General features: G+C 39.9%; 1 protein-coding gene across 2 annotated transcripts in view; it reads right to left on the minus strand.

Moving 5' to 3' along the window:
- Positions 1 to 13,378, minus strand: part of LRP5 (LDL receptor related protein 5) — a 260,875-nt gene that overhangs the window by 27,028 nt on the left and 220,469 nt on the right. For both annotated transcript variants that reach the window (XM_038407882.2, XM_038407880.2), the window contains exons 12-15: positions 12,485 to 12,808; positions 10,368 to 10,570; positions 3,073 to 3,284; positions 1,484 to 1,674 (exon numbers count right to left, since the gene is read on the minus strand). In XM_038407882.2, the coding sequence (XP_038263810.1) occupies positions 1,484 to 1,674; positions 3,073 to 3,284; positions 10,368 to 10,570; positions 12,485 to 12,808 (930 nt within the window). The remainder of the gene's footprint in view (positions 1 to 1,483; positions 1,675 to 3,072; positions 3,285 to 10,367; positions 10,571 to 12,484; positions 12,809 to 13,378) is intronic.

A 13,378-nucleotide genomic window follows, 5' to 3' on the forward strand; every position in this document is an offset into this window, starting at 1 on the left:
AGAGAGGATTTTACGGGTGTTAGCCTTGAAGCAGAAACTGAAGTCATGGCTAGGTTTCTTGAACGCTACAAATATAAGCAAGTGCTAATTGACTGGGTCTCCTTTCCCTCTTTATTGGGTGTAGCTGGCACTGCTTTTTAGCTTTCTCTTTAGAGGCAATACCAACACAGATTTGTTCATTGCACTCCTCCCAGGTGCATTCCCCTACAGCTCTATCTTCAATTGATTTTTCTCATGCTTCTTTGGTGCATCTCTGACACTCCCTCTCTCTCTTCCCCGCCCCACTTTATTAGAATAGGGCCGAAGACCAGCCAAGAGTGGGACCCAATTGTGCTACGCCCTGAACAAACAAGAGTAATAATCAATCCCTACTTTGATCCCTATGCTTGTGTGTTCTACTACACGACCCTCTCTCCTTTCACTACTGGCCTACCCCACCCTCTCTATGCATTCTCATACCCGAGCAGCACTACTCTTTCCACAGGTTAACTAAATGCTCTCCTGACTTTTGGTCTCTCTTCCAGTTCTGAAGTGTTCTACTTTCTGTGTCTCACCTTCCCAACCCTTCTCTTCCAATCCTCGTGTGTTCTATTGCCCAACCATTCCCACATTTCTATTACTGTCCTCCTATTGTGCCCTGTGCACTCTACTCTCTGAACCTTGACTTGGATCTTGCCTCCTATTGGTGACTTTGCCTCTAGCTCCTTAGTCTCAAACTCGTTGCTCTCCTGACTCCTCCATATGTTGCTTCCTCTGATCCACAGAGGTTTAGAAGTGACTGACACTGAACTGGAAAGTAGCAAATATGAATACTAGTACTGGTTCTGCTACTGACTCGCCAAGTGACGTTGGCCAAGTAGTCTAACTTCTCTATTCCTCAATGTCCTCAGCTGTACAATGGGGGCCCATAATGCTTATACACCTTTGTAAAGCACTGAGATCTACAGATAAAGCCATGTATAAAAGCCAAGTAGTAGCATTATAATTACAGATGAGAAGTAGCATTGCTATAGCGGGAAATGTGATGACTTCACATTATGCTATGCTAAATCAGTATTCCAGACATGCTAAATTGTCACTCGCTTCAGAAGGATTAAAGTTTTTGGTGTGTGGGAAGGGTGCATGTATGCATGAATTAAATGACTCTCTCGGTCTTGGCAATGCCCTTTTAAGTTACTCCTACTACAGTTACCTGCCATTGTCTGCACTGCCATTGATCAGCCTTTGGAATTTAAAAGCCAGGTGTAACTACAGTGATTGAAAAAACCAGAACACTCAGGTATGGTGCTATTGTTCTTTAAGAGGTTTACAAGCTCTGTCCATGTATGTGCTGCAAAGGAAAGAGCCCGTGACTAATCATTTCTGCACTGCCTGCACAAAATAGGCATTGATAGAGTTAGAAGAAGCCCTTGGGGGTCTGTGTCAGAGAAGGACTATACACACTAGAAATACCCAATACTCAGCATGCTTAGCTACCGCGTACCTGACAAATCACAGCTTTCAATGCGTTTGAGATCTGCGTCCACCCAGAAGAGTTTCCCAAGCTTGTTGTCAATTACCAGCGCAACAGGCCGGATCAGACCGGTACTAAAGAGCACTTCTCGCTCCGTGCCGTCCAGGGCTGCGCGCTCTATCTTCGGGGCTCGCTCTTGCATGTTGGTGAAGTACATGTACCTGATAACAAATATAGATACCAGCCTCTTAAACCAAGACTTTTGGGGGTTTAATTATAGTCGTATCATAGTTTCTTTTAAACCTAACGAGTGCTATTGAGCACTTCCTCCCCAGACTTAGTTCTCAGCAACGCTCACAAAAAATCCTGTCTTCTCTATAAGGCTCCTCCCCTTTCACTGCGTGAAAAAAATCCCAATAAGATTAACAAGATTCATGCTCCCAGAGGAAGAGAAACACTGCTAAGAATGGCACTATTCTAAGCAGTTCAGTGCACAGGTCAGGAGTCACTACTCAATTCAGGTCTCCTGGTGGCCCATATTCACTGTTCCTTAATCCTTAAGACTTTTTTAAAAAATTCAAGTTTGGATTTTTTTTAAAATGGTTTGAAAGCATAGCTGGAAAGGTGGAGGCTAGCGAGTCAGCGTGTTTCAGGAATCATCCTGGAAAAGCAAATTCCCATTTTAATTCCAAAAGCACAGACTAAAGATTTCCTTTTCTGACTATGAAATATGTCCTTGTGAATTGGTTCCAATAAAACTGAAGCCTTACCTATCTCTAATCCCCTCTCCCACACTAGCCTCTAAAATGGTTTATAGATATTAGGGACTTATATAATCATACCCTAGTTGAACAGTAAGTCAACAACCCTGAAAATGTTGCACAGATTTTCTCAGAACCGCTGTATCTACATGGATATAGAATATTGTCACTCAACATCTGTCCGACATATGATTCTTAAGCCATTTTAATAGTAGTCAGGAAGTTGGGTATTTAACTTATTAAAGAGAATGGTAAAAGGGCTCATTCTTCACCGATGTCAAGCCCAAAGCTAATGATACCCTGAATATAACCAAAACTGCTATGCAACAAAACAATTCCTTTTATTTCAGATGCTTGTGGAAAATCTATCCAGCACATCCTCCTGTTTAAAATTTATATCAAGAATTTAAAAAATATAATTGTAAAACATTCTTCAGGCAGAACTGGCCTTAAAATATACAGGTTCAAAATGTAAAGGAATACATCTGCTTTGATCTGATTGCACAAGCTGTTATTGTGATGTTTTCACATGACAGAGGACTGAATTATTTCTCAAAAAGAAAAGGAGGACTTGTGACACCTTAGAGACTAACAAATTTATTTGAGCATAAGCTTTCGTGAGCTACATCCAATGAAGTGAGCTCCTTTTCTTTTTGCAGATACAGACTAACACGGCTGCTACTCTGAAACCTGAATTATTTCTGAACACACTATTTCCTGAAAAACTAAACGTTATAGTCCAGATGTTCAGCTGGTGTAAAATCCACAGGGCTCTGCTGATTCAAAGCAACTGAGGATCTGGCCTTAAATGAATAAACGCACTATTCACTCAATCTCAAAGCATGGAAAAAGACTCACCCTCGCTCTGCATTGACTACTATGGCTCTTGGCTTGTCATGATCTCCTTTTAACACCGTTCCAATTGGTTCTCCATTAAGTCTGTGAACACTGATTGAATTTGTGGCCTCGCAGGTCCAGTACAAGGTATGGCTGTAAGTATCAATACTCAAGTCATGCGGCTGCTTCTCTGGATTTTGGCTTTGGTTTGGAGTGCTCATGACAGTGAAAGGCTATGGGGCAACAAGAACAACAAAAAAAGAAGACCCTTTAAGACAAGAACTGTGAAAACATTTCATTTTCATTACGGGGTGATTTGATAATCTACAAATATCTTAAATAATCAGGAAGGAAATTATTTAAGGAGGAAAAACTAGAAGAAATAGTATGAAGCTAAGTGAAAAAAAACCATGCTCTGGATTAGGGACAACATCTGGACAAAAAGTCATTAAGATTATGTAAAGTCTCCAAAAAGAAATCATGGAGTTCCCATCACTGGAATTAATCAAAATTAGCCTGAATAGAACAATGGTGAATGTTGCATAGGGAACAATATTGTATTAGCAGGGAATGGACTAGATGACTTAAAGACAAGATGATCCAGATCCAAAGACTGTTATATATTTAAACAGGCAGAGCTTTATTCACAGCCCAAACTGAGTTAATAGAAAAAAGAAACAGCAGGATTTGTAAAAAAAAAAAAAAAAAATACACTGCGTTTTTACAATTTGGTTTTAATAATCTAAGATGTGTTTAAAGAGAAGCTAATGAATTATTTTAATGTATATGCATTTTCATCTTGACAGCATGTAATGAAATATAAATTTTTTTAAAAATCAAAGCTATTCTTTTCCTTAGCCAAGGAAAGTGTTCCCAGAAATGGAAAAATAATATCCAATATCTGTACAAAATACTAATTAGCAAAATTCATGGAACATGAAATAGCAAAATTCAGCAAAACAAATTAAAGAAAGTTGTAAACTAGGAAGCCAAATTTCCAGAGGAGCTGCTGCTGCTTCAAAGACCTTAACACCCTTTAATCAGTGCAATAGAAGAGAAAAAACACAGCAAATTAATCTCGAATGCAATTTGCACCTGGCAAGTCCCACAAAAGGAAAGCTACACTCCAACAATTAACACCTTGTATCACCCAAACAGCGTGTTCAGCACTTCCTCAAAACTCCTCCGTCCCTAGCTAGTAATTCAGTTTGACACACACACCCCCGCCCAAATCAAGGGCATCAATCAGAATAGCTTAGAACGTAAATTTTCTTTCTTGTTTGGAGGACATGAGTAATTTACAATGGGTTCTCTGAAAGCAAGAGAGATATAAGAACATAAGAACAGCCATACTTGGTCACACCACAGGTCCATCTAGCCCAGTATCCTGTCTTCTGACAGTGGCCAATGCCAGGTGCCCCAGAGGGAATGAACAGAACAAGTAATCATCAAGTGATCTATCCCCTGTCGCCAAATCCTGGCTAGTAGCTATTGATGGACCTATCCTCCATGAGTTTATCTAGTTCTTTTTTGAACCTTGTTAGAGTCTTGGCCTTCACAACATCCTCTGGCAAGGAGTTCCACAGGTTGACGATGCATTGTGTGAAAAAAATACTTCCTTTGTTTGTTTTTAAATCTGCTGCCTATTAATTTCATTTGGTGGCCTGTAGTTCTTGCGTTATGAGAAGGAGTAAATAACACTTCCTTATTTACTTTCTCCACACCAGTCATGATTTTATAGACCTCTATCATATCCCCCCTTAGTTGTCTCTTTTCCAAGATGAAATGTCCCCGTCTTATTAATCTCTCCTCATATGGCAGCCGTTCCATATCCCTAATAATTTTTGTTGCCTTTTTCTGAATCTTTTCCAAGTCCAGTATATCTTTTTTGAGATGGGGTGACCACATCTGCATGCAGTATTCAAGATGTGGGCATACCATGGATTTATATAGAGGCAATATGATATTTTCTGTTTTATTATCTATCCCTTTCTTAAGGATTCCCAACATTCTGTTTGCTTTTTTGACTGCCGCTGCACATTGAGGGGATGTTTTCAGAGAACTATCCACAATGACTCCAAGATCTCTTTCTTGAGTGGTAATAGCTAGTTTAGACCCCATCATTTTATATGTATAGTTTGGATTATGTTTACCAATGTGCATTACTTTGCATTTATCAACATTGAATTTCATCTGCCATTTTGTTGCCCAGTCACCCAGTTCTGAGAGATCCTTCTGTAGCTCTTCGCAGTCTGCCTGGGACTTAACTATCTTGAGTAGTTTTGCATCTGCAAATTTTGCCACCTCACTGTTTATCCCCTTTTCCAGATCATTTATGAACATGTTACAATGGACTGGTCCCAGTACAGACCCCTGGGACACACCACTATTACCTCTCTCCATTCCGAAAACTGACCATTTATTCCTACCCTTTGTTTCCTATCTTTTAACCAGTTACCAATCTATAAGAGAACCTTCCCTCTTATCCCATGACTGTTTACTTTGCTTAAGAGCCTTTGGTGAGGGACCTTGTCAAAGACTTTCTGAAAATCTAAATGCACTATATCCATTGCATCTCCTTTGTCCACATGCTTATTGACCCCCCTCAAAGAATTCTAGTAGATTGGTGAGGCATGATTTCCCTTTACTAAAACCATGTTGACTTTTTCTCAACAAATTATGTTCATCTATATGTCTGACAATATTGTTCTTTAGTATAGTTTCAACCAGTTTGCCCAGTACTGAAATCAGGCTTACAGGCCTATAATTGCCGGGATCACCTCTGGAGCCCTTTTAAAAAATTGGAGTCACATTAGCTATCCTCCAGTCATTTGGTACAGAAGTTGATTTAAATGATAGGTTACAGACTACAGTTAGTAGTCCTGCTTTTTCACATTTAAGTTCCTTCAGAACTCTTGGGTGAATACCATCTGGTCCTGGTGACGTATTACTGTTTAGTTTATCAATTTGCTTCCAAACCTCCTCTAATGACACCTCAATCTGGGACAGTTCCTCAGATTTGTAACCTAAAAAGAATGGCTCAAGTTTGGGTATCTCCCTCACATCCTCAACCATGAAGACCGATGCAAAGAATTCATTTAGTTTCTCTGCAATGGTTTTATCGTCCTTGAGTGCTCCTTTAACATCTCGATTGTCCAGTGGCCTCACTGGTTATTTAGCAGGCTTCCTGCTTCTGATGTACTTAAAAAATTTTTTTTTGCTATTACTTTTTGAGTCTTTGGCTAGCTGTATTTCAAATTCTTCTTTTTTGGCCTTCCTAATAATATTTTTATACTTTGTTTGCCAGAGTTTATGCTCCGTTCTATTTTCCTCACTACGATTTAACTTCTACTTTTTAAAGGATGCCTTTTGGCCTCTCAGTGCTTCTTTTACTTTGTTGTTTAGCCATGGTAACTCTTTTTTGGTTCTCTTACTGTGTTTTTTAATTTGGAGTATACATTTAAGTTTAACCTCTATTATGGTGTCTTTAAAAAATTTCCATGGAGTTTGCAGGGGTTTTACTTTTGGTGCTGTACCTTTTAATTTCTGTTTAACTAACCTCCTGATTTTTGTGTAGTTCCCCTTTCTGAAATTAAATGCTACAGTGTTGGGCCACTGTGGTGTTTTCCCCACCACAGGGTTGTTAAATTTAATTATACTATGCAAAAAATAAAAGGAGTACTTGTGGCACCTTAGAGACTAACAAATTTATTTGAGCATAAGCTAACTAGTCGGAGAACACTTCAATCTCTCCGGTCACATGATTACAGACCTGAGAGTGGCTATCCTTCAACAAAAAAACTTCAAAAACAGACTCCAATGAGAGACTGCTGAATTGGAATTAATTTGAAAACTGGATACAATTAACTTAGGCTTGAATAGAGACTGGGAGTGGATGGGTCATTACATAAAGTAAAACTATTTCCCCATGTTATTTCTCCCCCCACCCCACCCCCTACTGTTCCTCAGACGTTCTTGTTAACTGCTGGAAATGGCCCACCTTGATCATCACCACAAAAGGTTTTCTTCCTTTCCACCCCTCCTTCCTGCTGGTAATAGCTCATCTTAAGTGATCACTCTCCTTACAGTGTATATGATAAAACCCATTGTTTCATGTTCTCTGGGTGTGTACATAAATCTCCCCAATATATTTTCCACCAAATGCATCCGATGAAGTGAGCTGTAGCTCACGAAAGCTTATGCTCAAATAAATTTGTTAGTCTCTAAGGTGCCACAAGTACTCCTTTTCTTTTTTACAGACTACAGACTAACATGGCTGCTACTCTGAAACCAATTATACTATGGTCACTATTACCAAGCAGTCCAGCTATATTCACCTCTTGGACCTGATTCTGGGCTCCACTTAGGACTAAATCAAGAATTGCCTCTCCTCTTGTGGGTTCCAAGACTAGCTGCTCTAAGAAGCAGTCATTTAAGGTATCAAGAAACTTCATCTCTGCATCCCGTCCTGAGGTGATATGTATCCAGTCAATATGGGGATAGCTGAAATCCCGCATATAGACAGGAAGTGTCAGCTCCATTTTAAATCATGTTGTGGAGGTTACAGGAGGCAAAGAACAATGGAAGTTATAACTAGTCTACCTCAAAATTAATTTCACTGTGAATTATTTTAATTATATGTTTTAGGAATCTGTTAAATATTCAAAACTTGACAGCTGTGTAACTGCTGATATTGTCTCTGAGTAGCAACACTTTATCATAATTATGCAAGCAACTGGAGTAAGAATTAAAGCCCTGAATGAGCAGAGCATTTAAGCATGTGCTCAAGCCCATCCTTATTCAGCAAAGCACTTGAGTATTTTGGGGGGGGGGGGGTTGCTCAGTGGTTTGAGCACTGGCCTGCTAAAACCAGGCTTGTGAGTTCAATCCTTGAGGGGGCCATTTCGGGATCTGGGGCAAAAATTGGGGATTGGTCCTGCTTTGAGCAGAGGGTTGGACTACATGACCTCCTGAGGTCCCTTCCAACCCTGATATTCTATGATTCTATTTTTCCAATTTGACTGTCATATAGAAAAAGGGAAATAAAGATGTAGCAGGGTGCTGCAGGGCTCTTTTGGCTCCTGCCCCTGCTGTGCTGACAAAGTCACTTGGAGACCCTGGGGTTCAGTAACCATTGGTGCCATTTATTTACAAGTTGTGCTCCCACCACCTTTTTACCATATACAGCTTGAGTTCTAGTGTCTGCACCCAGCAGGGAAGAGCTATCTCTCTGCTTTCACTACCTTCCCCAGTTTCCATTCTCCCAGCCTTTTATACAGCTCCAGGCTAATTGGGCAGGCAGCTGTCTCCCTTTCACCAATTAGGTGCAGGTTTTCTCTAGCCAGCTCCAATTTACTTCCTTTAATGGGAGCTGGCATGACAGAGGGCTGAGTCAGCAGTTCTCACCCAGCACCCTGTCACAAAAGACAGCCTGGGGAATTACAGACCAGTGAGCTTAACTTTGAGCAAATAATCAAGCAAATAATTAAGCAGTCAATTTGCAAACACCTAGAGGATGATAAGGTGATAAGTAACAGTCACCATGGATTTGTCAAGAACAAATCATGTCAAACCAACCTAATGGTTTTCTTTGACAGCGTACCAAGCCTTGTAGAAACAGGAGAAGCAATAGATGTGGTATATCTTGACTTTAGTAAGGCTTCTGATCCTGCCTCACATGACCTTCTCATAAATAAAATAGGGAAATATAATCTAGATGGAACTACTATAAGGTGGGTCCATAACTGGTTGGGTAACCATTTTCAGAGAGTAGTAATTAGTGGTTTACAGTCAAGTTGGAAGGGCATAATGAGTGGGAACCCACAGGGATCAGTTCTGGGTCCAATTCTGTTTAATATCTTCATCAATGATTTAGATAATGGCATAGAGAGTACACTTATACCATTTGTGGACAATACTAAGCTGGGAGGGACTGCATGTGCTTTGGAGGATGGAATTCAAATTCAGAATGATCTGGACAAACTGGAGAAATGGTCTGAAGTAAATAGGATGAAATTCAATGAGGACACATACAAAGTACTCCATTTAGGAAGGAACAATCAGTTGTACATACACAAAATGTGAAATGACTGCTTAGGAAAGAGTACTGCGGAAAGGGATCTGGGGATCATAGTGGATCACAAGCTACATATGAATCAACAGTGTAACACTGTTGCAAAACATATATCAATCATCATTCTGGGACGTATTAGCAGGAGTGTTGAAAGCAAGACACGAGAAGTAATTCTTCCGCTATACTCCGTGCTGATTAGGCCTCAACTGGAGTATTGTGTCCAGTTCTGGGCACCATATTTCAGGAAAGATGAGGACAAACTGGAGGAGGTCCACAGAAGAGCAACAAAAATGATTAAAGGTCTAGAAAACATGACCTATAAGGGAAAATTGAAAAAAACTGAGTTTGTTTAGTCTGGAGAAGAGAAGCCTGAGAGGGGACTTGATAACAGTTTTCCAGTACATAAAAGGTTGTTACAAGGAGGAGGGAGAAAAAACGTTCTCCTTAACCTATGAGGATTGGACAAGAAGCAAAGGGCTTAAATTGCAGCAAGGGAGGTTTAGGTTGGACATTAGGAAAATCTTCCTGTCAGCGTAGTTAAGCACTGTCAGGGAGGTTGTGGAATCTCCATCATTGGAGATCTTTAAGAGCAGATTAAACAAACACCTGTCAAGGACAGTCTAGAGATAATACTTAGTCCTGCCATGAGTGCAGGGAACTGTAGTAGATGACCTCTTGAGGTCCCTTGCAGTCCTACATTTCTATGATTGTATGTGATGAACTTTAAGCTTAATTAAGGCCCAAATGTGGTTTTTATGGCTGAGACTGAGTTTTTAGTCCCAGGGACTTTTATAACGATATTATGCTCACCAGTCATGTACAGCATTGATTTTAAAAAGTGTAATTACTGTGAAATAAACAGAGTAAACTAGCGGTAGCAGGCTTAAGAGTTTCTCTGACTGTCTTTGTACAACTATCACAGTTTTGTGGTTTGTAGTTTGTAATATATAAGTCAAGTGGTGACATGCCATATTTGACAGTATTATCTTATTGTTCTTTGTATACAAATTAAGATCCTGATTCTCCAAATCCATAGGTACTACTCCCAGTGAGTAAATTTAAACAAGCACATGCATTTTTGTAGGATCAGAGCTTAGGGTGATGGCTGCCTGGAAAACTTCTAGTATAAAATACATACTAAAAAAGATAATACACTAAATACACACACACTCAAAATATATATACACACACACACACACACACACACACACACACACACACACACACATATATATAAACTTGCCTGGGAACCATCATCTTTGGCTCTTTTAATAATGTTCTGACGTCCATCCACCCAATAAATCAGTTTATCTAAGGGATCATAATCAATGGCCTTGACATTTCTTAGACCATGCACAGGAAGGATGATATCTGGACTTTGCTGGTCATCTGGTATCATCCGACTGATTGCAGACTTCTGGCTAAACAGCAAGAAGCTGGTGGGTGCTGAAACAAGTCCAACAAAATGCATAAGAAAAGAAAATGCAACATAACCCCCAAGTACACTGGTAGCAATCATTAGCCATGTAAAAAAATATTTAACAGAAAATTTCTACAGGACTGAAGAGAAAAATCTAGAAGCATGAAAAACAATTACAAAGAAAGGAAAACTACTCACAAGTTGAAAAGGAATACTTGTGGCACCTTAGAGACTAACAAATTTATTTAAGCATAAGCTTTCGTGAACTACAGCTCACTTCATCGGATGAATATTATAAGTTGATATTCTTGCTATTAAATCTTAAGTCCCATTTTTGCTCAAAATTTCATCATTTTGGAGGATAAGCCCAACACTATCTTATTGAGATATTATTTCCCTTCAGTATCATGGAATACTTAAAATTACACAGCAAGCAACATGTGAATGGCATAATAATGCAGTCAGGCTAATAACAGTGAAGTTAGGAATCACACTAGAGCAGGGGTCTCCAAACTTTACGAGACAAGGGCCATATTAGATTTTTAAAGGGGCTTCATGGGCTGACGTGAGTGTGAAAGAAATTAAATATATGCAAACAAACGCAAAATATATGCAAAATCGTTAAAAAAACAACCCTACTCTACTGTGTCAGTGTTGCATTAAATTCTAAATCAGGTATAAAAGTTAATCGATGCAGGTACTGTAAGTTGGCTCCCCTTTTTGGGTCTGCTGTGCCCTGTGCCTGCTCGGCGTTCCTGCTCCGCTGAAGAAAACGACAAAGGATTGAAAGTTTGGCTGTACTGTGGTAAGAGAAGCTCCAGGTTTCCATTGTTGGTTGGGACTGTTTGGTTCTATTAGTGCTGTAGTTAAAATGTAACCATTATGAAATTGTTAATTTCCATCTTCTTTACTCCATTTATTGGAGATGTAATGAAGCATCTGGCTTGTATTTTTACTCTAAGGCAGGGGTCTGTGCCTGCTCGGCTGCAGCAACGACTCTCCCCTAAATTGGCTCCCCTTTTGGGGAGACACTGGCTTCCAGAGGCAGTCATCCCTCCCCACAGCTCAGCTGGGCTGCTGCCCCATGTGAGCTGCTGCCGGCTGCCCTTCCCCTGCCTGCTGGGCATGTCTGCTCAGCTGTTCGCTTCTCCCCTGTTGGTTGGAGGGCTGGACAAATGGAAGCCCCAGGCAGGATCCAGCTCACAGGCCGTAGTTTGGAGACCCCTGCCCTAGAGTCTTAAATGCAGGTACTTTTACACATCATCCCTGGCTTGTTAAAGGTCACAAGACCCTCACTTATTGCTTCTTTGTGATTCTGTACTTTTTGGGGGGGGGGGGAGGGGGGAAGGGAGTTGACAGCTCATTTGTTTTTTCCCCAAGCACATTTTCTTTTCCTGCTTGTTTTTTCATTAGAAACATCGGACTTGGCCGAAAGAGCTACATGGACCATTGGATAACTAGCAGGATCATGACATCACACACACAGAGGAAGTGAAACCTCATTAATTGGGACGGGATGGGATTATTACCCAGAGGATTTAAAACCCTAATGTTTTTGCTAACACTTGTTTAACTAAAACACTTGGGAGAAAAGATGCTTTTGCTTAGACTGTCACTCACACCCACCCATCCATTCAATTAAAGGCTGGGAAAGCTTCTAGTACACATCTGAGTCACGCCAGAAACACATCCAGCAAAACAAGAAAGACTTGACAGTGCTGCTATTTCTAAGGCTTTAAAAAACCAACCAACCTTTCAGCTCTTCATTATGCACCATAGAAAGGGCACAAACCATTTTTTCCCCCATTTGCAGGTCATCTTTAAAACCAATACCCTTGAGATGTATGTATATGAATCCTTCCCTTTCTATAGTAAAAGGCACCACAAGCAGCAATGAGCTGTAAGTGCTTAAGAATATCATAAGAAATAAAAGGACATACAACTGCAGTTTCTGCTGTTGGGATCCAAGGTATAGTGAGAGGCACAGCCACATCTATACCCATTTGGTATGGCAAGGCACAATTGTCCACACTGCCCATTGTTTTGCATGCAGTCATTCAAGCCATCCTGGCGCGAAGAGTGAAAGACCAGTATGTCCATCACAAAATCCAGATGTCCTTGAATTAGTGTCCGGTTCTTCCCATTGGTCTTGTCTGCTCTTTCTATACTGTGTAGGTTCCAGTCTGTCCAGTAAATGTAATCACTGTACTGTGTTAGTCCAAATGGATGAGGTAGATCATCTGCTATTATTTCCCTTTCTTGACCTGAAAAAATAACTTCATACTGTTAGCACTAATCATAAGCAGTAACTCAGTTGCAAAAAATGTGACAAAAGGGTTATTTAATCCTGTGTGAATAAAATGTATTTTTTTAACTCCTTTTATTTTTGAAATTTGCTAAGGGTATCATGGAATTTGGTGTTCATAATTACACAATATCTTCCTCTGAAGAGGTAGCCACTAAGATACAAATTCTGATACCCTTATTCCTATTAAGTAATATTTTACTTCAGAAGTATTACCATTGGAACTATTGTCATTTTAAGAAATATTACTTCATGTCAGAGGTTTAACACCCCAAACTGGATCCTGAGAAAGGGGTTTTAAAACACCCTAATCCCTGATAAATACTTCATCTGGATAAAAAATAAACTTAAAATACATACAAAACGAGTACCGCGAGCAACGTGCTCCAAAGTACCGTATAGATAATCTGTGGAATTCAGGGATAAAGCTGATCCAGAGGAATTCTGAAGTTGGATTTAAGTTGTAAAAAATCCACAATTGCAATTTAAGAAGATGCAGATATTCAAAATGATTTCTTGCATTAATCTG

Source organism: Dermochelys coriacea, chromosome 6, assembly GCF_009764565.3.
Source record: "Dermochelys coriacea isolate rDerCor1 chromosome 6, rDerCor1.pri.v4, whole genome shotgun sequence".
In the NCBI taxonomy this organism is placed as follows: Eukaryota; Metazoa; Chordata; order Testudines; family Dermochelyidae; genus Dermochelys; species Dermochelys coriacea.